This window comes from Varanus komodoensis, unplaced genomic scaffold (genome assembly GCF_004798865.1).
Source record: "Varanus komodoensis strain SLA01 unplaced genomic scaffold, ASM479886v1 scaffold48, whole genome shotgun sequence".
NCBI lineage: Eukaryota > Metazoa > Chordata > Lepidosauria > Squamata > Varanidae > Varanus > Varanus komodoensis.
This window is the reverse complement of record NW_025336059.1, coordinates 3,876,734-3,899,414: the sequence shown is the minus strand read 5'-3', so window position 1 is coordinate 3,899,414 and position 22,681 is coordinate 3,876,734. Positions and strand designations below refer to the sequence as shown.

Genomic DNA, 22,681 nt, shown 5'->3' with positions numbered 1-22,681 from the left:
TTATTTTATTTATTTAGGATTTTTGTATGCCGTCCCATCGCTTAAAGCCTCGGGACGGCTTACATAAAATAAACAAATATAATACATCATACATATAATACAAATGAAAAACGCTGATTCATCTTGGCTGCAAATTAAAACCTATAGATAATATTAAATGCTGTTAAAATATTGTTTAAACAAAAAGGTCTTAGCCTGGCACCGGAAAACGAATCACGACGGCGCCAGGCGGACCTCTCTGGGGAGCGCATTCCACAGATGGGGCGCCACCGCAGAGAAGGCCCTCCTCCGGGTACTTTGCCTCCTGAGGCCCAGTGAGTGGAGCAAAGCAAGCAGCTTTCCTTAGGGTCTGGCGCAGCGAGCCACAGGATGCGACCTGTACCTGGAGGAAGGGCTCTTTTCCCGGCGCGCAAGACAGCCCGGTGAGCCGCCCCGAGCGGAGGGGCGCGGGGGGGGCGCCGAGCCGCGCCAGCTCCCTGGCAGCGCATCGCTCCGCGCCTCGGCGCCCTTGAGGATGCCGCCTGCGCCTTGCTGGGGACGCTGCTCCCGTGCGCGCCCCCCTTGGCGAGGCTTGGGCGGCTCCTCGCGGGCGGGGCGAGGCGAGGCGAGGCGAGGCTCCCCGGCTGCTCCCGAGGAAGCGCGTCCGGCGGCGGGGATGGCGGCCACGGCCCCGCCGAGGAGGGAGGGGAGGCGCGGCGATCCTCCCCGAAGGAGGCGAAGCGGCGGGTGGAGCTCGCCTCGCCTCGCCGCCTGCGGCTGGAGGCGCTGCGGGGCGGAGACTGAGCGGCCGGCGAGGCGGAGGCGGCGCTCGGACGGGCTGCGCGGTGGGCGAGCGGCCGTGAGTCCCCCAGGGCGGCCCGGGGGGGGGGGGTCGGGCGCTTCCCGGGCGGGGCCGGCGGGACACGCGCGGGGCCCCCATCGCCGGTCCAGGCAGCCCGGCCCCGCCGCGAGCGCTGCGCCGGAGGGTTGCCGCGGGAATGGAGCCCTCTGCGCTTCTCCGGCGTGAGGCAGCAATCCGGATCGGGAGGACTGCCAGGCCCATTATCCCCAGCCAGCATGCCCCCCCACACACACACACACAACACACACACACGGCGAATGGATGTAGTCCGAACCATCAGCGGCGACCCCCGCCCCTTCCCTGGCAAAGTTTATGTCTCCCCTTCCCCTCCCTGGCGCCCTGCAAATGGCCGAGACCACAAATTCTATCATCCTCAGCCAGCACAGCTTCCATTGTCAGGGGCTGTGGATGTTGTAGTCTAACATGTATACAGGGCAGGGCCCCAGCCTTTTAATGGAGAAGTTTATACCCACCTTCCCCTACCTGTGGCCCTCCAGATTGGCTGGACGACAACCACCATCATCCCCAGACATCGGTATTAAAGCAGTGTATTATAACATCTGCATCCTGGCCGCCTTTCTTCTTGCCAGGAACCCGAGGGACTAACTTCTTCTCTGCATTTCTATCCTTACAACAGCCCTGTGAGGTAGATTAAGCAGCATTGGCACTCAGACCTGGATTAGCTCTCTCGTTCTTATGTGAGAGTTGCAGTTTGGAACATCTGGGGCTGGGGGACAGGTTGTCTCCTCTACTCTCATCAGCTGGGGCTTATGGGAGCTGGAATCCAACCACATGTGGAAGGCTGCACATTCCCCAGCTGCTGAAAATGTTCAAGACAGCTAGTAAAGGAAAATAAAATTAATCTAGATTATATTTCTTTTCCTAGGTTAGCTGCCTCAAATGTTTTGGAAAGGTGTGGCTGCATTGTTTATGCAGTGCTGTCAAGATTCATTTAAGGACCGTTTCTAAAAAGAAAGGCAGAAGGCAACAGAGTAAAACAATCTAAAATCCGCAGTCACGCAATATCGTTATTAGGGCCAAGCAAAATTCTACCAAGAATGCTCAAGCTTTTGAGTTACTCAGAATTCCTCATCAGGTTGGATCCTGGAAGAGTTCCAGAGAACTCCAGAGGCTGCCCATATCTTGATTGCTCCTCTCAAAAGGATTGCCCTGTTGTGGATTCACTTTCTCTCAGGAAACATCATGTGAATAGGGTGGCTTTTATATCAACACAGAGCCCCAGGGTGGTAGAGTCTGGACTCCCTGAAGGCGCAGGAAGAATTGATGACTATGCCATGCTGTAGCCTGCAGGAACTGTCCCCGCAGCTTCCTCGAATTCGCTTGTTTGTGTTCCTGGCCTTTTCCTGTTCTGAGGACATTCAGTGGAACAGAAGGGCTCCTTGTAACATCCCTAGTTCTGCTCTCGCTGCAGCTACATAATGCATGGACTTGACTCACCCCCTTTGCTGGGATTCTTCTGCAGGGGATACTGAGCGTAGAACTCAGATCCTTGCCAGTCTCAGCTTGCATGCCACAGGCAAGTGGCTAGTCCTCATGATCAGTGCTTTTCAGCTGCAGGGCCCTTGCCACAACCCCTCCAGTGGCTCCCTCTGCTTTTCCACGGCCATTTGCACCAGCTCCTCCTCATGCGATCACCATTGCCTGGGCCAGAGCAAGAAAGCAGCTTGCCGTCGGGAAGTGGAGAAACGCCCGGACAATTTCCACCCTGTCCCAGTTTTGCGTGAAGCCTGTGCCAGGAATTCATCAGCAAAGTCTTGGCTATTGAATGCTATAGAAATAATAACGATGATTTTAAAAATGCCGGGAAGGAGAAGGAGAGGGCAGGGGGTTCACTAAGAATGCCAGCTCAGACAGGAATAAATTATACAAAATAACAGGCATTAGGCAAGGTTTTGCAGACGTTAGATGTATCTGAACGCATACGGACATGTTGCCAGCCTGCCTTTCTTGCTTCCTTTGCCTCCTCTGCCGGATGTTTGTGGTTGTTCTCTGCTGAAGGTGCCAGGGAAGATGGTGAATATCGAAGATCTGCCAGAAGAGGTCCTCCTGGATGTTCTCTCTCTGGTCCCCGCGCGGGAATTGGTTCGCAGCTGCCGTCTGGTCTGTGTGCGGTGGAGACGCGTGACGGACCTGGGCACCCTGTGGAAGCGCAAGTGCCTCCGCGAGCACGAGGGTCTCGCCGTGTCCGAGGGGAGCATCCGGGACTGGCGGACCTTCTACTTTCTCTGCAGCATGAAGAGGAACTTAATCAAGAACCCCTGTGGGGAGGGTCTGTCCTTGCTTTGGGAAAAGAGGGGCTGGGGAGGGGGACGGGGAGCCCACACCTTCTCCCAGGCTTAGATTTAAGATTCGTGCAACTCTTGTGGGAACACACGTCTTGCCTGTAGAGCCAAGCAGTGCGTTCCAGTTTGTCGTGGGGGTATCCTGGGCTGGGGACCCCTTTTCAGCCCAGGAACTGAATTCCATTTTACAGACACATTTCGGGGCGAAGGCCACAAAGCGAGTCTGTAGGGAAAAAGGGGGAGGGTGACGGGAAAAGCTGCAGGGCTGGAAATAGCCGAAGTCCCAGTGTATTTTTGCTTAGGATGCTTCCATTGTGTCCCAGACCTCGGGAGAGGGTTAGAGAGCTGCAAGTTGGAATATCACTGCGTCTTTTAAAAATGCCCTACGATGGGTGTTCTCAGAATTCTGTAAATCCAGGAAACTTTTGGGTCCTTGCTGGGCATTTTTTAAAATATATTTTCCTGCCTCTACATCTGCAGACCTGGGAGGTCCTCTGATTATGTAGAAAATGCAACTCTGTTTTGGGGGTTGTCCGTATTTTGCTTCAGAGATCATTGACACTTGAGTACCTGCGTTTGGTATTAAAGGCAATGAGATTTTGCAAAGTTTGAATTAAAAAGTTTCTTATCTTCTTGGATAGTATAATGATGCTTTGAGCTCTGTAGCTCTTCCCAGAAGATGTTAACACTTAAAAGGCGTCATTTGCTACCCATCTGGTTATAAGGCCGCGTTGGTTCAGGACTGGAGTTGTTTTTCCTCCTCCGAGCAGAGTCTACTCCTCTCCTGTGGGCACCCTCTCACCACCTCTTCCTTCACTGTCCCTTCTGGCTTTCCACAGAGGGCTTCAAATTCTGGGATCCTGGGCTGAACGGACTGCAGGAATGGCGCACCGAGGAGCTGCCCGGAGCGTACAGGCATCATTTCCCCCATCAGCACGTCCAGAAATATTTTGTCACGTCGCAAAGGTGAGGATCGCGGCTTTGCTTCCTGGAGCCAAAAACTCGGCTTGGTGCTCAGTGGTTCAAGCTGCCCCTCTTCTCTGGGCTGCACTGTCCTTCGCCCATCAGCCGTTCTGTAATTTGAGCCATGGCACAGAGGAAGCAGGCGGGAAAGCAGAAAGTGCCCCCCCGCAATAAATCTGCTCCTGATGCTGTTGTGTTGTGCTCACAGGCCCAGCGCCAAGTCCCAGTTCATCACCTTAAAGGACGAAGGCTACTGGGACCAGCTGCTGGACGAGGTCAAGCCCAGAATTGTTGTCAGCGACTGGTACGCCGGTGGCGGGTGGACGGAGGAGACCCCTCCCCGAAAGGCAGCTTCCGTGGGGAGGCTCGGCTTGGGGTACGGCTCTCCCACCTGGGATCGTCTCGCCCTCCCCCAACCTAGGTTTCACTGCGGCTGCCCGTGCCGCTACCAAGTGTGCATCCAACTGCTCTCTGCAGACCACACGGTTCTCCAGGAATTTCGCCCCAAGGACGTGATCGTTGAGCAGTGGACAGAAGGCGGGTGGCGCGAGGTAAGGAGGCAAGCGGGACGGGCGCCCGGCGGCATCCTGCCAGTGCCGTGGCGGAGAAAGCCTCCCTTGTGTGAGCTTATCCCATAATTCATTATTTCCTGGGAAAGTAGCACATGGATCCGTGTGACCCCAGCCCAGAGATCTCCTTTAATAGGATCGGATGTTGGAGAAACCTGTAAGCGATTCCAATGAGTGCCGGTTTTTATTAATCTGGATCGTTTTTTCCAAATTGCACAGCTTTTGCAGACTTTTTAACTTTTCAGGGAAGGCTTTGCACACTTGCTGTAATGGACAAGTGTGCATTAGTAGTGCAAGCGTGCATTTGCAGGCAGAAATGGAATTTGTGTGCTTGCTGAAAATCACCGGTTCCGTCAAGAAGCGGACGGTGGAATGAAAGGCACGGAAGGATCCACGAAACTCCGAACGGATTCAACAAATCCAAACATCTTGAAATCGCTTTTTCCCAGCATTTATCCATTTTTACACATATGCGGTTTCAAATTGCGCCTGAAATTGTGTTGTGCGATGCATGACCCCATGGTGCACCTCTTTCCTCATGGGTTGTTGCCTGACCGCCCTTTGAGATCTGCGGGAGAGTCCCTTCTCCGGGAACCCTCCATGAAAGAAATTAGGAGAGTAAGTACTCGGAGGAGGGCTTTCTCTGCGGTGGCACCCAACCTATGGAATTCACTCCCCAAAGAGGTCCGCCTGGCACCGTCGTTACTGGTTTTTCGGCGCCAGGTAAAGACCTTTTTATTTAAACATCATTTCAATTGTTAAAACATGTGATCTGGCCAGGGCAACTTCTTCTTCCTTCTCTTTCTCCTCCTTTATTTTTATTTTATACTGATAATTTTAATTTTACACGCCACGCCACGTCACACGCCACGTCCGCCTTGCTGTTCTTGAGCTGTGGTGGCAGCAAAGACTGCAGAGTCATATCGCTTTGCCAGAGACCCTCGGGGGCTTTGCTCATGCTCAGAGACACCTTCACTGAAATGCACACTGTGCATGCGCCCGAACTCACAACCTGTGCTGAAGTGCAATAGCCAAGGTGTCCCAGAGTGATCTGAGCTTGCTAGGAAGGTAAACTTTTTTTTTTCCCAAAATGTTATTTATTTAAGCATGGATTTCTTTACAATTTTTTTGACCTTATTACAGGACCACCGCATATGATAAAGTCCCTTCCACTTCTTTACATTTCTAACACTCGACAAGATAATTCTTGTCAATTTTTTGAATTTCTTTTTTTTATAATAAGTTTTATTCAAAATAACCCTAAAACAAAAGAAAACTAAAAACAACCTCAGTCATCAGAAACATCGGGCCTGCTGGGTCAGCCCCCACATTTTTTTCTATTTATGATAACTTAAAAACATACTTAAATCTACACAAAGTCCCGTTTCTCTAGCCAATAATAAAAAGGGTCCCAAGTTTGATAGAAATCAGTATCTTCTTTCTCCTTCCATGATAAAGTCAATCTGTCTCTTTCTGTACAGTCCAAGATCTTTATTAAAATCAGTTCGTCAGTAGGTGGTTCTTCACTTTTCCAGGGTTGAGCAAATGCAGCCTTCATCAATATCCAGTCGATTCATCAATATCAGAGTCCAGTTGATTGGTGGGTGGTCTAGGAAGGTAAACTTAACACGTGCGCAGGCTTCGACCCGTGAGCTGCGGAGTCAGGCGCTGTTATGCTCCTGCTGATGGTTTCTTCTGCCCTTCTCCCAGACTCATCCCGCTACCTGTGGCTCTTATGTCTGCAGGTTTGCCACACTTTCCGCCAGTATCCCCAAGGGGTTCGCTACATCCACTTCAAGCACGGAGGTCAAGGCTGGTACGGCCTGAGGATCACCAACAGCAGTATCACTATTGTCCCTGAAGGGGTCGGCACATGTGAAGACTCCTCTCTCTTCCGTTCTTCTGCTCCTTAGGCAGGAAACCGCTGGGGTTTCTCCCAGTCCTTCCTGGAGATGCTGGGCATCAAATGTCAGACCTTCTGCATGTGAGGCAGGGACTCGGCCACTGAGCTATGCCACTTCCCTTCATAATAAAGCAAGTTTCTAGCCCTCATGGTTCTCGGTAAAGGGCTGATTAGTTAGGGACTGGCGGAGCTAATTGCGCTGAGTGAGACCTTTGGTCCTTCTTGCCTGGGGTTGTTGGAACAGACTGGCAGCTGAGGCTCTTCAGGATTTTAGGCTGGACTTGGGGGCCTTGAAGCTGGGACGGCAGAGCAGGGCATCTCACTTGTGTTCTGGTCGGGAAAAGGAGGCTGCAAGGAAAGGCTGGCTTGAGGCGATGTTGCAAAATTCAGCATAAAGTCATCCCCTGCTTTTCCGGCCTCGCTTCAGCCTGCTTTTTCTTCCATCTGTCCAAATGAAGCAATCCAGAGGCCCTGAAAACTTGGACATAATTGTGGGAACTTTGAAATGACTGAATGAAAGATTTCCCATGGTTGGATTTTACGTTTAGGTTGTGAGCCTGTGGACAAATCGAAGTATCTGAATGTTTAGAAAACAATGCAGGGCACTTAAATAGCATTGTCACTAAATTGTTTTATAGTAACAATAACAATAATAAGAATGGAAGAAAGAATTTACGGTACTGCTTTCTACACGCTTTTTACGAAAGAAGCTCCCATGCAGAGCGTGAAGGCGGGCTTCTCCAACTGTACCTCCCATCATCTGCACAGGCTGGGGAAGATAGGGGTTGTAGTCCATGCCACTGCAGGCCAGCAAAACTGGAGTGGGAACAGTGGCTTTCCTCTGATGTTGTTAAACACGCTTCCTCCAGCTGCGTGTTTCACGAAATGTTTGCTTGTCCCCCAGCAACTCACGGGGGACACGAGCTCTGAATCGGGAGAAATTCAGCTCTCGTGGGTGATCGTCGAAGGCTGGAAAGTGCCCAGGGAGATGTGTGAGAATCCACCAGTGCAAATGAGGTCACCACTGTGTGTCTCTCGACGCTTGCTTGCGCACAGGACCGCCTTGCCATCTTGATCCCTGTTCCCCCAGTTTGGAGAGACCCCTTTGGAGCTCCTTGAAACCCTTTTCGTTTTAACCAGCCCAAATAATCTGGTGTCATTGGCAAATTACTGGCCACCTCACTGCTCACTCCTAATTCCAGTTCACTTGGGAGAAAGCTGAATAAGTTGAAAAGCATGGGCTTCCCTCACCCTTGGACCCTCCGTTGTTGGACTACCACTCCAATCATCCCCAACCAGCGTGGCCTCATCTGGAAGGCCCCATGTTTAGGGAAGGCTGTTTTGGGAACCTTTGCCCATTTCCTGGGGACTCCTGATTCTCTCCAACGGTCACAAGAATTTGGGGAATTCACACCGACAGTTTATACAAAATCAAATAGACATTTTCTTTTACAAAAAGCAACACTTTCCAGACAGATGTAAACTCCGTCCTCTCTCAGGGAAGATGATGGGAAGCCAAGGCTATGATCTGCACCAAACAAGGAGACCCCTTGCCTCCAAAGACACTGGGAAGTTTGTGCCCGCATCCCCCTTCCCTTTGGGACCCCTTGAGACCACGCAGAGTACAGAATCTTGAGAGACAGGCTTGAAGATAGGCCAGGAGGACCGCTTCAAAAATCCATTTCGGCACGTGTCTCCCCACCCTCGGGCTTTTGATTCTCGCCAGGACTTTACAGGAGTCGCCTGAAGCTGCCCCAGACCCACCGTCGGGGGCAGGTGAATGCGTGGCCCCACATAATCGGGGTGCTTTTGGCTATGGTCAGATGCAGGGTTACTGTGCCAGCTTATGACTCTCTGTGAAATGGGAAAGAGGATCTCAACTTGCAGAGCAGCAATCTGCAGATGCTGATTTATAGGCACGGAGGCAAATTTCGAAATCCGAGGGATGCGAGTGGAAATGAAGCGCATCTTCCTGTGGGCCCAGAGGACTGCCGCGCAGCTGCTCCATTCCCATGCCTTGCTCGCCTGGGTGCAGCACGGAAAAGTTACTTGCCTGCGACAGAGGAGAGCAGCCCGGTCCAGCCACAGAGGCGGGGCCCGCCCATCGCAGGAAGTGCCTCGCTTCTCCTCCGCACTGAGATGCTGACGGCGCATCGAGCATCGCCCAGAGGCTGCCGTGTCACTGGAGGGAGCACCGATGCTGATCGAGACCTCGGCTTGTCTTCCCGGAGCGAGACCCGAGCTGTGCTGCTGACTGCAGAGCGGTGCCTTTGGATCTCTTACCGGTCAGTGACCTTGCAGTAGATTTCTGTCCCCTGTCCCTGCACAGCTCCTGATTTTGAATCTCTCTTGCGGCTTCTTAAACAAGGAACGCTGGTATAAGGTGGTGTGTAGCTCAGGCCACGAGGGCTTGCGGATGAAAGGATCCGTGGTGCATATTAGACCTGATGGCTTTGCGGTCCATCTGCAGTCGTTAGAGGCTTCCTTCTAAATGGGGAATTCCTGTCCTGATGCACTTGGGAGCGGGGAAGGAACGCCCTGCATGTCCTGCCAGCTGGGCCCCCAGCTCTCTGCCCTGAAGTCCCACCATGATGGGGCTTCCCAGATAGGATACTGGAGTGCTTATGCATGACGAGACAGACACATGCTGTTGATTTATATAGGGTGATCCTATTTGGCCCATAACAGAGATAGGAATGGGGTACGGGGTCGCTGTCTTAGCGCAGCCGGAACGCCAGAGAAATCTGCAGCAGGGCGATGCTAACTCATGAGGAATTCCCAGTGAGGGCAAAGGGGCTTACTCCCAAGTAAGCTGGCTCCAAGTGGCACAATTTCTGCAGGCAGCTTTGCTCTTGTATTGCTTTGGTGGTGCGGGAGGCCAGCTGGCTGACTTCTGAGGTTTGGCACTTTCAGTCTTGCAGAGAGAAATTGTGGAGTCGGCTGAAAAACACCTGCCTGTTTATTGATTAATATTTCTATCCCAGCCCAGAGCTGAAGTTCTCTGGGCCATTCATGGTCATTAGCACCACCCACAGCAGCGCGTTCAGCTAAGATCAGTGTTCGAAAGACAGTGGAAAATAAAAATCCAATTGACACTTAGCACAATGCAAAGATTTAAAATACGATAATAGATTTTAAGCAACAGAAACAGAAAGACTAAATTGCCCTGGGAAGGAAGGTGTGGAAAGCTGTCCAATGTAGCTTCCTCTCTGGGAAGCTCATTCCACAAAGCGGTGCCATAGCAGAAAAGTTTCCTCTTCAGAGGAATTACCCACCTGACTTCCTTTGGCAGTTCTGGGACTCCACTGAAGATGATTTTGGGGGACAGGTGGGTATACTTGCCAGAAGGCAATCAAATTATACGTGGATCGTTTGAAGCTGTTCTGCAATGTTGGAATGAGAAAGAAAAAGAGGTCGGACTTCTTTCTTTTTAAAATACCAAGCACTTTCTATTTTTTTATTCAATTGTCCACCTCTATTTATCAAATAGTAAGTTATCTCAGGTACCTGAACCTTGGACTGATGCAGCTGCCTGCAGGCTTTTGGCTGTCCTGGGGGGGCGTGGCTATGGAGCCACTCAGGAAGATCCGCCGCACCCCAAAAGGCGTGAGGGTGCCGCTGGATGGAGGCTGGCTGAAAGACCATCTTTGACGTGGCTGGCCTGTAACTTCCCCTTCACTCTGGCTTTGGGGCCCAAAGCGCTTGCCGGCGGCAGGTTGGCTGGGAGAGTTGCTTTGAGACCAGAAGCCGCTTTGGGCCAAGCCGCGGTCTGCACAGTAGCCGCTCCTGGCTGTTTGCTCGCCATCCAGGCACCTGCTAGATTTTGGGTGCTTCCTTTGGCTCTTGGGTTGGCCATTTGGAGAGGGGCCTCCAGGACCCAAATCGGGCCCAGCACTTCCTCTCCTTCAAAGGGTGGCCCTCTTGGGGAGCCGCTCCCAGGAGCTCTTTAGCATGTGCCGAAACCCCCGTTTTATGTATTTATTTGCTTACGTTCGTATGAACTGTAGTCTAATCCTGTCTCCCCTCCTGTCAGATCCGAGGATGGAGACCCTCCCAGAGCCTCTGCTGGTCCGCATCCTGGCCTCCCTCCCCGCAGTCGAGCTGGTGTTGGTGTGTCGCCTGGTGTGCTCCCACTGGAAGAGTCTGGTCGACGGGACATCCCTGTGGCTGCTCAAGAGCCAGCAGGAGGGCTTTGTCGGGGATGATGCAGAGGAGGGAGCGGTGGACAACTGGCAAACACTCTACTTCCTGAACAAGAGGAAGCGGAACTTGATCAAGAACCCAAATGGCGAAGGCAAGGGGCTGTAGCACGTCCCCGAGAGGTGGCTGGGGAGGACCCTGGCGGTAGGGTGGCCATCTTGTCCTCTGCAGCGGGGCCCTTGTTGGGTTGAGCAGCTGTGTGGCAGGCAATAATCCAACAGGTTTCTCCCACTACTGACCTTCCAGGCTGCCCCTGCTGAATTTCTGTCTGACCCATCAAAGGTGTGCCAGGAAAGGAGATAATTCTGGTGGTGTTGGTGGGCTCAATAATAATAATAATAATAATAATAATAATAATAATAATAATAATGCTTAGTAGAAGTGGGCAACCTGCGGTCCTCCAGGTGTTTGGCTAATGCTAGCCAGGGCTGCTGGGACTTGTAGTCCAAAACATGGGGGGCTGCAAGATGTGCACTCCAATCTATGCACTCTATACGTTGCATATGTGTGTGTTTTTCATTATCCATCCTTTTGTGAGCCCACCAACACTCAAAATTCCAGATGTGCCTATTGAGAGGAAAATATTTCGGACCTTCAGTCTATGTTTATCTCCACAGTCATCTCGCAAGCTAGGCCCATATTATATCCTTCATTTTGCGCATTCTCCTAAATCTACACTTCTCTGGCAGGGAGGCCGGGAGACTGAAACTGGTTTTAACTCTGCAGCACTGATGGTCCCACAGTGGCCTGGCGGCTTTCCATTTTCCGGGAACTGACAGACTCTTTGTAAATAGCTGGGAGCCGCCCTCCAAGCTGTGCCAATTGGACAGGGGCTGCAGGGATGCAAATGCTAAGATATCCTTTTTGCAAACAGCGCTCTGTCGTCTTACAGAGGGCCTGGAGCACTGGGTGGACGTGCAGAACGGAGGAGATGGCTGGAAAATTGAGGACCTGCCTGGAGATTTCGGGAAAGAATTCCCCAGCGACGACGTCCACAAATACTTTGTCTCTTCTTTCGAGTAAGTCTGGCTTCGGTCTGTGTGAAGTGCGGGGGGTGGCATTTTGCAAGAATGCCAAGAACCTGCAAGACCTGGTTTGTGCACATGTCCTGTTGGGATTCTTGAGGGTCCCTTCCCTTCCCTTCCCTTCCCTTCCCTTCCCTTCCCTTCCCTTCATCAAGTTGCTAGTCCACATGATCACAAAGATATGCAAAAGTTATTTATTCATGTATTAAAATTTACCAGTCACCCCTCGGAGCCCCTTGGGAGGTGTGCCATGTTCGGGGCGCCTTGGCGTCGCCGTCTCAACGGCGGACCAATTCTCATGCAGGAACATGCAGGGGCGTTCACGCGTGATCTGTTTGTTCCCCAGCTGGTGCAGCAAGTCTCAGGTGGTCGATCTCAGGGCCGAGGGATACTGGGAGGAGCTGATGGACACAGTCCAGCCCAAAATTGTGGTCAAGGACTGGTGAGTGGAGGCAAAGCGAGGCGGCGAAGGCGCTGGGTGCCACGGGGTTCCGCCAGCCCACTCTGGGCACAGCGGGCATTCGTTTTTCCATGAAACCGGCTGCCCAAGCCCAGATGTTATTCCTTGTCCCTTGCATTTTAAGACGCAAGTATTTTATTTTGGAAGGTGATATGCGGTAGGAGGCATATCCGTGCAGCCGCTTTCTAGCAACAAAAAATGCCAACACGCCGAGGCTGTTTCACATGTTTTATTGCTGGCTCCATATTCTAAATTCTAAATTTTAGGATCGCTGACCCTGTGGGTGCATTCACTGCGCGCATTTTAAGCTCTGTCACACCCTCAAAAATAATCACTTTTCTGCTGTAAGCCATTCTAATAATTATACATTCCCCAAAATATAATGGCACATGCGCCAGGTTCTAGTTCATTGTGGTAACTGCAGAAGAGCTGTGCGGAGAAGGCCAGTGGTCCATTTCGTCCAGCACTCCATAGCCCATCGGCCATTCCAGTGGCAAGCCCACAAGCGGGACAGGAGTGCCCCAGCCCCCTCCTTCCCACAATCCCCAGCCACTGGGGTGCACAGGCACACAGCCTCTGAGCCCAAAGTAGCACTTGGCCATGAGGACTAGTAGCCTCAGATAACCTTTCCCCCGCAGGAATGTGCATGCGCCTGGCTGTGTTCTTGTCCCAATTCCTCTTCCGTAGGTACGCGGCCCGCTGTGATGCCGGCTGCCTCTACAACGTCAAAGTGAGCCTGCTCTCGGAGCACGAGGAGGTTTTGGCGGAGTTCGCCAGCGACACCATCGCTGTCCCGCAAGACAACGAAGGCGAATGGGCCGAGGTGGGTGCAGGCGGGGAGGGGGCTGCCCTGCCTGGACAGGCGCAGCTGCGATGGGCTACCCGGGCTCCGAGGTTGCCCGATCGCCAAAACCACGGCAGCTTCCATGTGTGCTGTTTTCTCCCCTGTGTAAACGACCCCGTTGTCTCTCGAATGGTTCGGTAAGCCATTCCGGGAGGCCATTTTGGCCCCGCCCCTTTTGCTTCTGGCCCCACCCCCCCATGGGGTGCCTCTCCGGAATTGGAGTTGGCCCCACGGACAAATATTCCCCAGCCCTGCTCCTCTCTAGCTGCTCAGGGTCTCCTTTTATTTACTCTAGTGTAAATGCAGGATCGCAACCAGCCAGGAGGGGCCGAGTGCCTCCCCCTTCAGCCCCCCTCGCCTTAAAATTTCCCTGCATGGAGGGAAAGTGTTTAAAAGAGAGAGAGGGAGAAAGGTCCCCACCGCACTGGGCATGCATGCAAGTTTTCCTCTGACTTTACCCCCCTTCACCATGGGGCTGAGATGGGGGAGTGCATTTGTTTATATCCCACCCTTATCCTCGGTGGCTTATCTGGCCCGCCTCTTCGCTTTATCCTCACCTGTCAGGCAGGTGAGGCTGAGGGTCCTGCAGCCCAGAACTCCTGAGCGCTGCTCCGATCCGTACTTGCTGCAGCACTGGCTCCGGTTGGGTCTCCCCCCCCTCCGCCACCCCCTGCCCCATCCCAGTCTGTCGTGCCTGATGGCTCGACGGAGACGTCTACTCGTGAGGAAGAGGCAGGGGCTAACTGAGAGTCGGGCATTGGAACAGGGGGACTTATATCTGAGGCCCAGTGCCCAGACGGCCCCTCTGCAGCCTGACTCTGAGACTGCTGAGCAAGTAAGCTCCCCACGGCCTGACCCCTTAGCCCCTGAGTGACTCGCCTCCCGCAGACAGACGACTTGCTCAGCAGTCCCAGGGCCTGACTCTCACTGTTAGCGCCTGCCTCTTCCTCCCGAGTAGACGTCTCTGTTCTCTGTCCCTGGGTGTTGTGGACCACTTCGCCCGGGGAAAAGTCCAGACAGCGTCTCTTTTTCGGGCCGGTGTTATCTGCAGCTGCTGAGCGGATCTGGGGCAGTGCCTGCTTTCTCAGGGACCTTATGCCCCCTTGCCTATTCTCTCCGTCCCCCAAGATCACACACACCTTCGCCGACTACGGCCCCGGCGTCCGCTTCATCCGCTTCGAACACGGCGGGCAGGACACGGTGTTCTGGAAGGGCTGGTATGGCGCTCGGGTGACGCAGAGCAGCGTGACCGTGGAGCCGTGATGGGGGCTCGGCACAGCCGTGGGCCTGGCCCCGGACGCGCCCGTCACCGGGACGGAAGGAATCCTCGCAGAGCTGGATTCGACGCCACGCTAACCACGCCACAGAATCCGCCGGACACAGAGCTTCTGCTAGTCATCGAACCCTCTGGACTAATTTTCTTTGGACCTTTCATGCGTTCTTGTAAAGTCTCCCCCAGGATCCTGTCCCCCAGGCGGAAAGCTGCCATTTTCAAAATCCTGTGATTTCTGGTTGGGAGAGTGTGCCAATTCCAGACCTTCTTTGTGAGGCTTGAGGGTTGAGAATGAGATGGAGTTGTTGACTTCAAGGGAGGGGTTTCTGAGATCATCTAGTCGGACCCCCACTACTCCCGGGAGCGTGTGCGGCATCCCCGTGTGGGTGGGTGTCAAGGCTCAGTGCTCACCATTGCGACAGTCTTCCTCGTGAGTAGACTAAGTCTGCTGCTTGGCCTTTTGGCCTCTCTGTTCTAGCTGGGCCCTCTGGAGTGGCCAAAAGCCGTTCTTGGCGACAGCCACAGAATGGCCTTTGTCGTTGGCTCCGATTTTGACCGCCCACCAGTTACCTGCCCCAGAACACACGACTCTTGGTCCTGAGCTCAGATCCGGCCCGGAAAAACCAAAGAGGATCCAAAGCAACGGAGGAACGCCACCCCATGAAAAGGGATCCCCAGCAGCCATGGGCCGAACCACTTAAATTGAAAGCTAGGGTGGAGTCTTAGCTCCCCAGCGCGGTGTCTTCCAGCATCGCCAGCAGACACGGCTTCTTCTTTGGCCACCAGCTGCCCTGCAGCGGCTTCCACACCTCCCTGGAAGCACACGCTCCTCTGTACACTGCCCGGCCGGGCACGAGCTCAGCAGCCACAGAACGGCCTTCCCGGCGGCCCATCCTCCCTCGCCAAACCTGCCCTGCCTTTGATTCCGGCTGCAGGGGACGGTTCACATGCATGTCCCGTCACGAACCGATGTATGTCAATAAAGGCCGACTCACAGCCATAGCAGCCCTCGTGTCCGTGTGCCGCTAACGGGATTCGATTGACATCAATAAATAGCTGGCGGGGGGGGGGGGTTCAGGGGGGCTGCTGGGAGAGCAAGGAGCAGGACGCACGTGGTCAGGGTGGGGGGAGATCCCAGCCTTATTCCTCGATCCACTGTATGCTTCTTTCCAAGTGGGCCGTGAAGTCGCCTTTTCATGATGGTTCTCACCCAGTTTATTCCAATCTTGATTCTTTTACTGCCGGTCACCTTGGGAGCCATGAGGGGGAGAGAGAGAGACTGGAAAGGTGGATCACAGCTAAGATCAATCAATCAACTGATCGACCCATCAACTGATCAATCAATCGGGCAACTGCTGGCACTGACACACAGGAGCATGTTTGGCAGTCATGGAATGACGAGTGTTGGAAAAGACGTTCTCCTGTTCGGAGCCGAGTGTATGCTGCAACATTTTATTGCAGGTCAAGGACCATCTTTTAGGCTTGGTCTGGAAGCATCCAATCATTCACTCAATCAACCAATCAAAACTGGCATAATCCCCAGTAACGACAGGCACTGAGATGAAAATGGGCGCTGAAAAGAGCACCTTTCTCGATGGGTGAAGGACGTTCCACACTCTTGTCTTGCCCTTTCTGTTGGGTAAGATATTTCCCCTTCAGCATCACTGGTTTGGCTTCTGAGCAAGGGCTGCTCTGGGTGCCATTTTGTGAGAGCACCCACGGCCTTCTCTCGAAGTTCCACATGAGCCCACAGACCCTTAAAAAAAAGCTGGCCTATTAAAAAAAACACCATCCATAAGCCTACCTTGCCCAAGGCCTGACCCTAAAAAGACCTGGGAAGCCAAAGAAAGCTGGCCGTGGCCGTTTGTGTACTTACCTGGGAGTAAGCGCCATGGGGTGGGGGGGGCGGCGGCGGCAGGGGAGAAATGTCCTAGTAGGAAATGTATTCAGGCTGCTAATTCCAGAATCAACCAGCAGGTGTCACATCAACCCACCCTATAGCCAGAGCTGGAAGCCCTTAATAGGCTGAAAAAACTCGTCTGCTTGCTTGGTTAATTATCTCAGATTCCCAGCTCCTTTCCTGTAAGGAATTCAGAGCGATTTATACAATCCTACTCTGGTTCCCCATTTGGGAGGTGGGTCAGCTGAGTCACCCCCGAGCTTCACGGCCAGGCAGAAGTGCACCCCGGCCTTTCTGCTCCCCATCAGAATTGCCTGTTCAAACAAGCATGCCAATGCAGGATCCTTTTCTTCTTTCCGTTTGTGCTCAGATGAAAGGAAATTCCTCTCCATGCACAGGATGTTTTCCATTCCCAAATTCCTTGCCTTGGGGTTGTGGTGATGGACACTGTCTTGGGGGGGCCCTAGGACAGTGGGGGCGAACCGCTGGCTCACAGGCCACAGTGGGCATGCAGAGACCTCTCTGTCGGCACGCGAGCCCAGTCGCCCCAGCATCGCCTCAGCAGCCGAGCATCGGATAGCAGCGCACATAGGGGCCATGCGCATGCGCGGACAGGAGTAGTGGCGCCAGGTGATGATGATGTCACGAGCCACGACACATTAGCCGCAACTCGTCTGAACTTTCGCATGACCAATCAGTGCACTGCCAAGGATATATATATATATATATATATATATTTGCTTGGACTGGCTGTTTCAGGTTTTATTGCAGTGTTGGCACTTTGCGATCCGTAAGTGGGTTTGGGGTTGCAGTTTGGGCACTCGGTCTCTAAAGGGTTCGCCATTGCTGCCCTAGGAAATACTTCTGGGTGGCTGATGGGTCAACATTAATCGGGAACGAGGCAAAGCGGACTCAGCACCCGTCCGGACGGAGGACTTCTGTCCTCAGTGCTGGCTGTCATGGGCAAAGAGGCCTTCCAAAGAGAGGGCTTGGATCTGGACTCAGGGACCGAAATGAGTCCAGCTCCCGCTCCCTGGCCTGTAAGTTGGTAGTCATCTCGTGGGAGGCCTTGGCTTTGCGTCTGTGTTGCTTCATGCATCCAGCAGATGGCAGTGGGGCACTGCTGGAAGAATGGGGATCTCTCCCCACTCATAAATGAATACTCATTTTTAAAATATATATATGTATATCCATCCCTCTATGCTTCCCTTCTCTGAGCTGCTAACTGAGCACCTGATGTTTTTCAGCCCAATTTCTTAATGTCTAAAACAAGGGATCCCAAGATTGGACTGCTGGCCCAGAACTCACACGCCTCCACTTTCAAGCTGTTTCAGGTCAGATCCGGATTAATCACAGCTGTCCTAAAATAGACCCCACAGCGCAGTGATTCTCCACGTGTGCCCTGTGTGTGTCCCACGTGAGTGAGTGTAGCAGGTGTGCAAAATGTCAGCTTCGGGGGCAGTCCGTGCCCCCCCCCCCCGTCCTCTGATGGCTTCTCAGCTCTCGCGCCATTTCTGTAAATGGCCGAAATGAGATCGCAAGGGCCCCTCTCAAAGTTCCCCACCTTATTTGTGGGTCAAGGCATGGGGCAAGGAGAAGGAGAAGCCCTCCAAACATTTCTCACTGGTGGCCAGGGGTGCAGCAAAGCCATTTCCCTTTCCTCCCTGCCCTTGTGCTTCCCTTTTTGGGGACTATTCCTGGATGTGCTGGCCATCACGCCAGGGAAAAGGTGCCAACCTTTGTTATCCAGTTTCCCAGGAGTCTCTTTTCCCCATGGAGAAGGGCTCCATTTCTCTACCTCCTCTTCAGGGCGCTGGGCAGTTTATTTTGCTGGCGTCTTAAGCCCTGCCAGGTGCTTCAAGGCTGTGATTGTGTGTCTTTCTGTTGTGCATTTCTCCCTCACCCGGCAGCCACCCTGGCAGCCTGCGCTTCCGGCTCTCGCAATCCTGGGCTGGAAGGGAAATGTGGGAAGCGGGAGAGGGAGGAGGGAATGCTGGAAAATGTACGGATTTCCCCCCGGTATGAAGCTGCACATATAAAGCAGAGACATCACCCTGTCAACAAAAGTGCGTACAGTCAAGGCTGTGGTTTTCCCAGTTGCAATGTATGGCTGTGAAAGCTGGACCATAAGGAGGGCTGAGTGCCAAAGGATTGAGGCCTTTGAATTGCGGTGCTGGAGGAGACTCCTGCGAGTCCCCTGGACTGCAAGGCGATCCAACCGGTCAGTCCGAGAGGAGATCGACCCTGACTGCTCTTTAGAAGGCCAGATCCTGAAGATGAAGCTCAAAGACTTTGGCCACCTGATGAGAAGGAAGGACTCCCTGGAGAAGAGCCTGATGCTGGGAACAATGGATGGCAAAAGAAGGAGGGGATGGCAGAGGATGAGGTGGCTGGATGGGGTCACTGGGGCAGTCAGCGTGAGCTTGGGTGGACTCCAGGGGATGGTGGAGGGCAGGAAGGCCTGGAGGAATGTTGTCCATGGGGTTGCGATGGGTCGGACTTCGCGACTAACAACAACAACGAAGCTGCGCATGTGTGCAGATCAGAAAGTGTGGCTTCCACTTCCAACATTTCTCCAGGAATCCTGTGCAACTCCTTTCACACCTGGGCGGAAGAGCTCCTTCCCGAATCCCAAGAAAGCCGCCGGCATCACAAAGCACATTCTTGGAAAAGTTACAAGGCCTAATCTGGGGCAAAGACAAGGGTTTCCGCCATTTCTGCTTCTTTTGTAAATGCAGCCTGATCACGTGTTGACCTGCTCTGCGAGAAGAAATAATGAAGATTTGGATGCGATTGTGCTCACTCTTGCTGAACAAAAAGCCAATTAAGTGCCGGGGGGGGATTGGTGTGCTTCTCACCTTCGGCAAACACAATCAGATACGGGTTTTGGGGGCAGCTCACACACCCAGCGCAGTTCTGAGGGAGAGACTGAGGTGGCAGATGGTTTGGGTGCAGCTTCTGCTGTGATCTAAGGAAGCAAAGGACAGGGGCTCGGGAAAGAAAGGCGGGCATTTCCAAGCTTCAGGAATGAGCAAGGGTTTGAATTTAGGCCTTTCCGGTCTAAGCCTGACATTCTCGCCTCAATGGTCCCAAACGTTTTGGGGTGAGCAGGGTGTTCGGAATTTTTGTGGGAGTGTCGTGGGCGGCCTCACAAAATGGCTCCGGGGGCGGGGCTTCCCCTGCACAAAATGGCTGCCGCAGTGGGCACGGCTAGCCGCAGAAGACTCTGTTTCCAAGATCACGTGAGCCTGAAAGAAAAGTCCTTTGCCAGCTTCCCAGTTAAGAAGGAAAGAGAAATAATTAAAAATAAAGAAAGGGTAATTTTAAAAGGCAAAGAAATGCAATAGAAACCAGGAGGGATTTGCACGCAGCAAGAGAGAAACTTGCCTGCAGCAAGAGGTGTCCAAGGGGCGCATGGGTGCCCACGGGCCTCCTGTTGGGGAGCCCAGCTCTACCTACTGGGTCACACTGTCCCCTGTAAAAGTTTGTTCTTTCTCCACTGGTGCATATTACACACCCTGAGCGGCGTGTCATGTATGAACCTTTCGATGTTCCTTCCGGCTTCCTTCAGATCATTCTTCTTTAAAACACTGCCTCCGCCCAAGAGCTGGGGGATTCATAACCCTGAGAACAAGCGACATCTGGGGAATTTGAGGACAATTTAGTCTTGCAGCAGTGCTGTGCTCCTTCTTCACTGCAGGAACGCTCAGGATGTATAGGTATCTATATGCCACAACCTCCGACAGGAGTTTGAACAGCAGATGAAAATGACTTAAAAAGAGAGAAAGACGAGAAGGGGAGAAACGAGCGAGGAAAAGTGATTTTCTTTGGCTGCATTGCCGAGGGAATTAAATCTTGTTTTTCCCGTCACCAGTGGGTGGAATAATCCAATATATTATGGCTAATGTGCATCTGGTATTTATTGCTGTGTGGTTGACCTAACAGAGTTTTATTCTTGCATTACGAAGGAAACCATTCCGGGAGGCAAAGCTGCAAACTCCAAGATCAATTACGACCCTTTCCGACACACGGAAAATGAATTATTCGTAGCAGGAGACAAAAATATGTAGGAAATGAGAGGAGAAAAATGTATGTGTGTGAGAGAGAGGACTCGTATACCTTCATATCGTCCATTCCCCACAACCGCCCCCCACCCCGACTCTCCCGCTCAGAATTCTGCACTGCGGATTTAACTGAATGGGGACATGTGAGCGCTCAGCAAGATTTTTGTGTGTCTGTGCGGTACAAGCCTTGCCTGGTCCAGCAATTCCCCGTGCTGGGCCAGGTTCAGTCGTGCGTCGCCAGAGATTTCTTGCATGCCTTGAGTTAAAAAAATAGGACCCAAACCAAAGCCAAATTGAGCGATATTTGACCCTAAACTCCTTTCAGCGAGACCTTTTTGGTGGGTTTGAGGACAGGAGAAGAAATTTGGCATGTGCTGATGCTTTGAACATGATGCTCTTCTTGACAGAGATCACTTAAAAAAACAAGCTAAGGGCGATGCAAGCAAGAGGCAAGGACCTATTTGCCGAGTTGTGTTGTTGTTGCAATACGGGTGATTGTGTGGTTGGAGGCCTGCTGTGTTTTGGCCAGAGAAACCCTGGTTTGTTGCTGGTCTGTGCATGGTGGATGCTCGGAGGACAGCTCTTCCCGGACTCAGCTCTGGAGCCAAGTTATCATCATGTCCGAGCTCAGCTGCTGCCGGAGGTGAGTGGCAGAAAGCAGAGGTTTTCTGAAGAGCTTTCCTGCCACGTCCCCACCCTTCCAAGACATCTTTTCTGCAGTACGCAGAATATTTCACTGCAAAAGCAAAGAGAGGAGCTGCAATGTGGGGGAAAGTACACAGAGGAAGGGGGGAGGAGGAGAGTGGGGGGGGGGGTTCCCATGTCAGTGCATGCTTACCTCGCATTTCCCTCTTGTGGGTGAAAAGGGCCAGAGGGACCAGAGGGGGAAAGAGCACCAGTGGCTCTTTTGGGGATCCCCAGGCAGCCAGGATGCCTTCCTCTCACCCTAACCCTAACCCACCAACCCCTTGATGGCTTCCCAGCTTTGTTGCATTTTTCCTCATTTTAAAAGGTGAAACTTCTCCTCCTAAAGTTTGGTGAGCAGCAGTGGGATTTTGAAACTGAAAGAAGCCGTCCCTTAAGAACCCCGCCGTTTGCCTTCTGCTCCCACTGAAATGCACAACCCCGGCACCGCGTCCTGAGAGCTTCGCTGAGATTTTGCCCTTGGGCTGGAACAGGCGCGAGATGCCTGCAAAACTCCAGCAGAATTTCAGCAATCCTTAGGAATACCTGCTGCCATACAGATTTTGAAAATGTCCACTTTTTGGAGACTTCTCTGCACAGCTCAGTCTTTTCCCCCCTCCTGAGCACCCTGCAGGCCTTTCCACCATCCTGGGAAGCGTCGTTTTATCAACCCTAACCCTAAGCTGGGCAGGCCCCGAACCCTAAGAAGAGGCTAGAAATGGAAATCTACAGAAAGAGAGTGACCCAAAGAAAGATACATGCAAACAGGTGGACTTTAATACAAGATGAGTAGGTGAGGAAAGGCAGAGAGAGAGAGAGAGAGAGAGAGATGCACAGGCAGCTTGAGACAGAGGATCATCCAAGGATGGAGAGAAGCGTATCAACTTAGTCACAGAAAGAGAAAGAGAGGAAGCAATCCCCCAGTCACCCACATTTCAGCCACAACTCGGGTTCTTGTTGGAAGCCCTTCGTTGATGCTTGCTTCACCTGCCCCCCCCAGGACCCACGCCGAACGCCACCGCAAACTCCCATTGCTGTCCGTGAGCACAGGAAAAGGATGGGGTGAAAGAAAGGATTCGGGGTGCGCCGCTCTCTAATGATGCCGAATACCATTGATTCTGTTCCACCTGTTTAATTATGGAGATTGGGGCTCGAACGCTGGCTCAGGCCCCCAGATGTAGCTTTGAATAACTCATGACTTGGCGCGAGCGAGAAGCGAGACAGTTCGGCGTGCGAGCATGAAGCAAGGTGAGGTTTCCCCAGTCCTGGCACCTTGTTACGGACGTGCCATACGTCAAGCACACGAAGCAACGGCAACGAACCTGCTCACGGTCACACGTCGACGGCCGCTGCGCACGAATGTACACCTGCCGCCGTGCTGCCGATGTCCATGAGGTGGCGTCGCTCATCCGGCTTCAGTCGGAACTTTGGAGGCGCTGTCCGTGGTGCTGAGCTTGACCTGGGGATCAGGTTCAACCGCTGGAGAGCTCCTCATGTGCACAGACTGGATCTGGAGTGGGAATCCTGCTCCAGTGATGATGGAGACACCAGCTGCTGCTGACGAGGCAGCTGCCAGCTCAGGGCCCTGCCAGGGACTCAGCTGACTGAGCCATGGGGTAGCGGAAACAGGACTTGTGGGGGGAAACAGCAGG

The 22,681-nt window shown here is 53.0% G+C and overlaps 2 protein-coding genes across 4 annotated transcripts; both read left to right on the top strand.

Annotated features, from left to right (window-relative positions):
• The first annotated feature begins 1,101 nt into the window (after nt 1-1,101).
• Nucleotides 1,102-8,620, top strand: LOC123031056 (F-box only protein 44-like). 2 transcript variants are annotated; one of them, XM_044445492.1, is made up of 5 exons: nt 1,102-3,131; nt 3,984-4,110; nt 4,316-4,411; nt 4,529-4,658; nt 8,496-8,620. In XM_044445492.1, the coding sequence occupies exons 1-5, from the start codon at nt 2,768-2,770 to the stop codon at nt 8,538-8,540; spliced, it is 762 nt and encodes a 253-aa protein (XP_044301427.1). In that variant the 5' UTR covers nt 1,102-2,767; the 3' UTR covers nt 8,541-8,620. The 2 variants fall into 2 exon arrangements, with proteins under 2 accessions (XP_044301427.1, XP_044301426.1); XM_044445491.1 differs by lacking the exon at nt 8,496-8,620 and adding an exon at nt 6,422-6,604.
• A 132-nt stretch (nt 8,621-8,752) lies between these two features.
• On the top strand, nt 8,753-15,386 carry FBXO2 (F-box protein 2). Of its 2 annotated transcripts, XM_044445494.1 has the most exons (6): nt 8,753-8,864; nt 10,613-10,873; nt 11,672-11,798; nt 12,151-12,246; nt 12,952-13,087; nt 14,237-15,386. In XM_044445494.1, the coding sequence occupies exons 2-6, from the start codon at nt 10,621-10,623 to the stop codon at nt 14,369-14,371; spliced, it is 747 nt and encodes a 248-aa protein (XP_044301429.1). In that variant the 5' UTR covers nt 8,753-8,864; nt 10,613-10,620; the 3' UTR covers nt 14,372-15,386. The 2 variants fall into 2 exon arrangements, with proteins under 2 accessions (XP_044301429.1, XP_044301428.1); XM_044445493.1 differs by lacking the exon at nt 8,753-8,864 and having other exon boundaries at nt 10,571-10,873.
• Nucleotides 15,387-22,681: the final 7,295 nt, after the last annotated feature.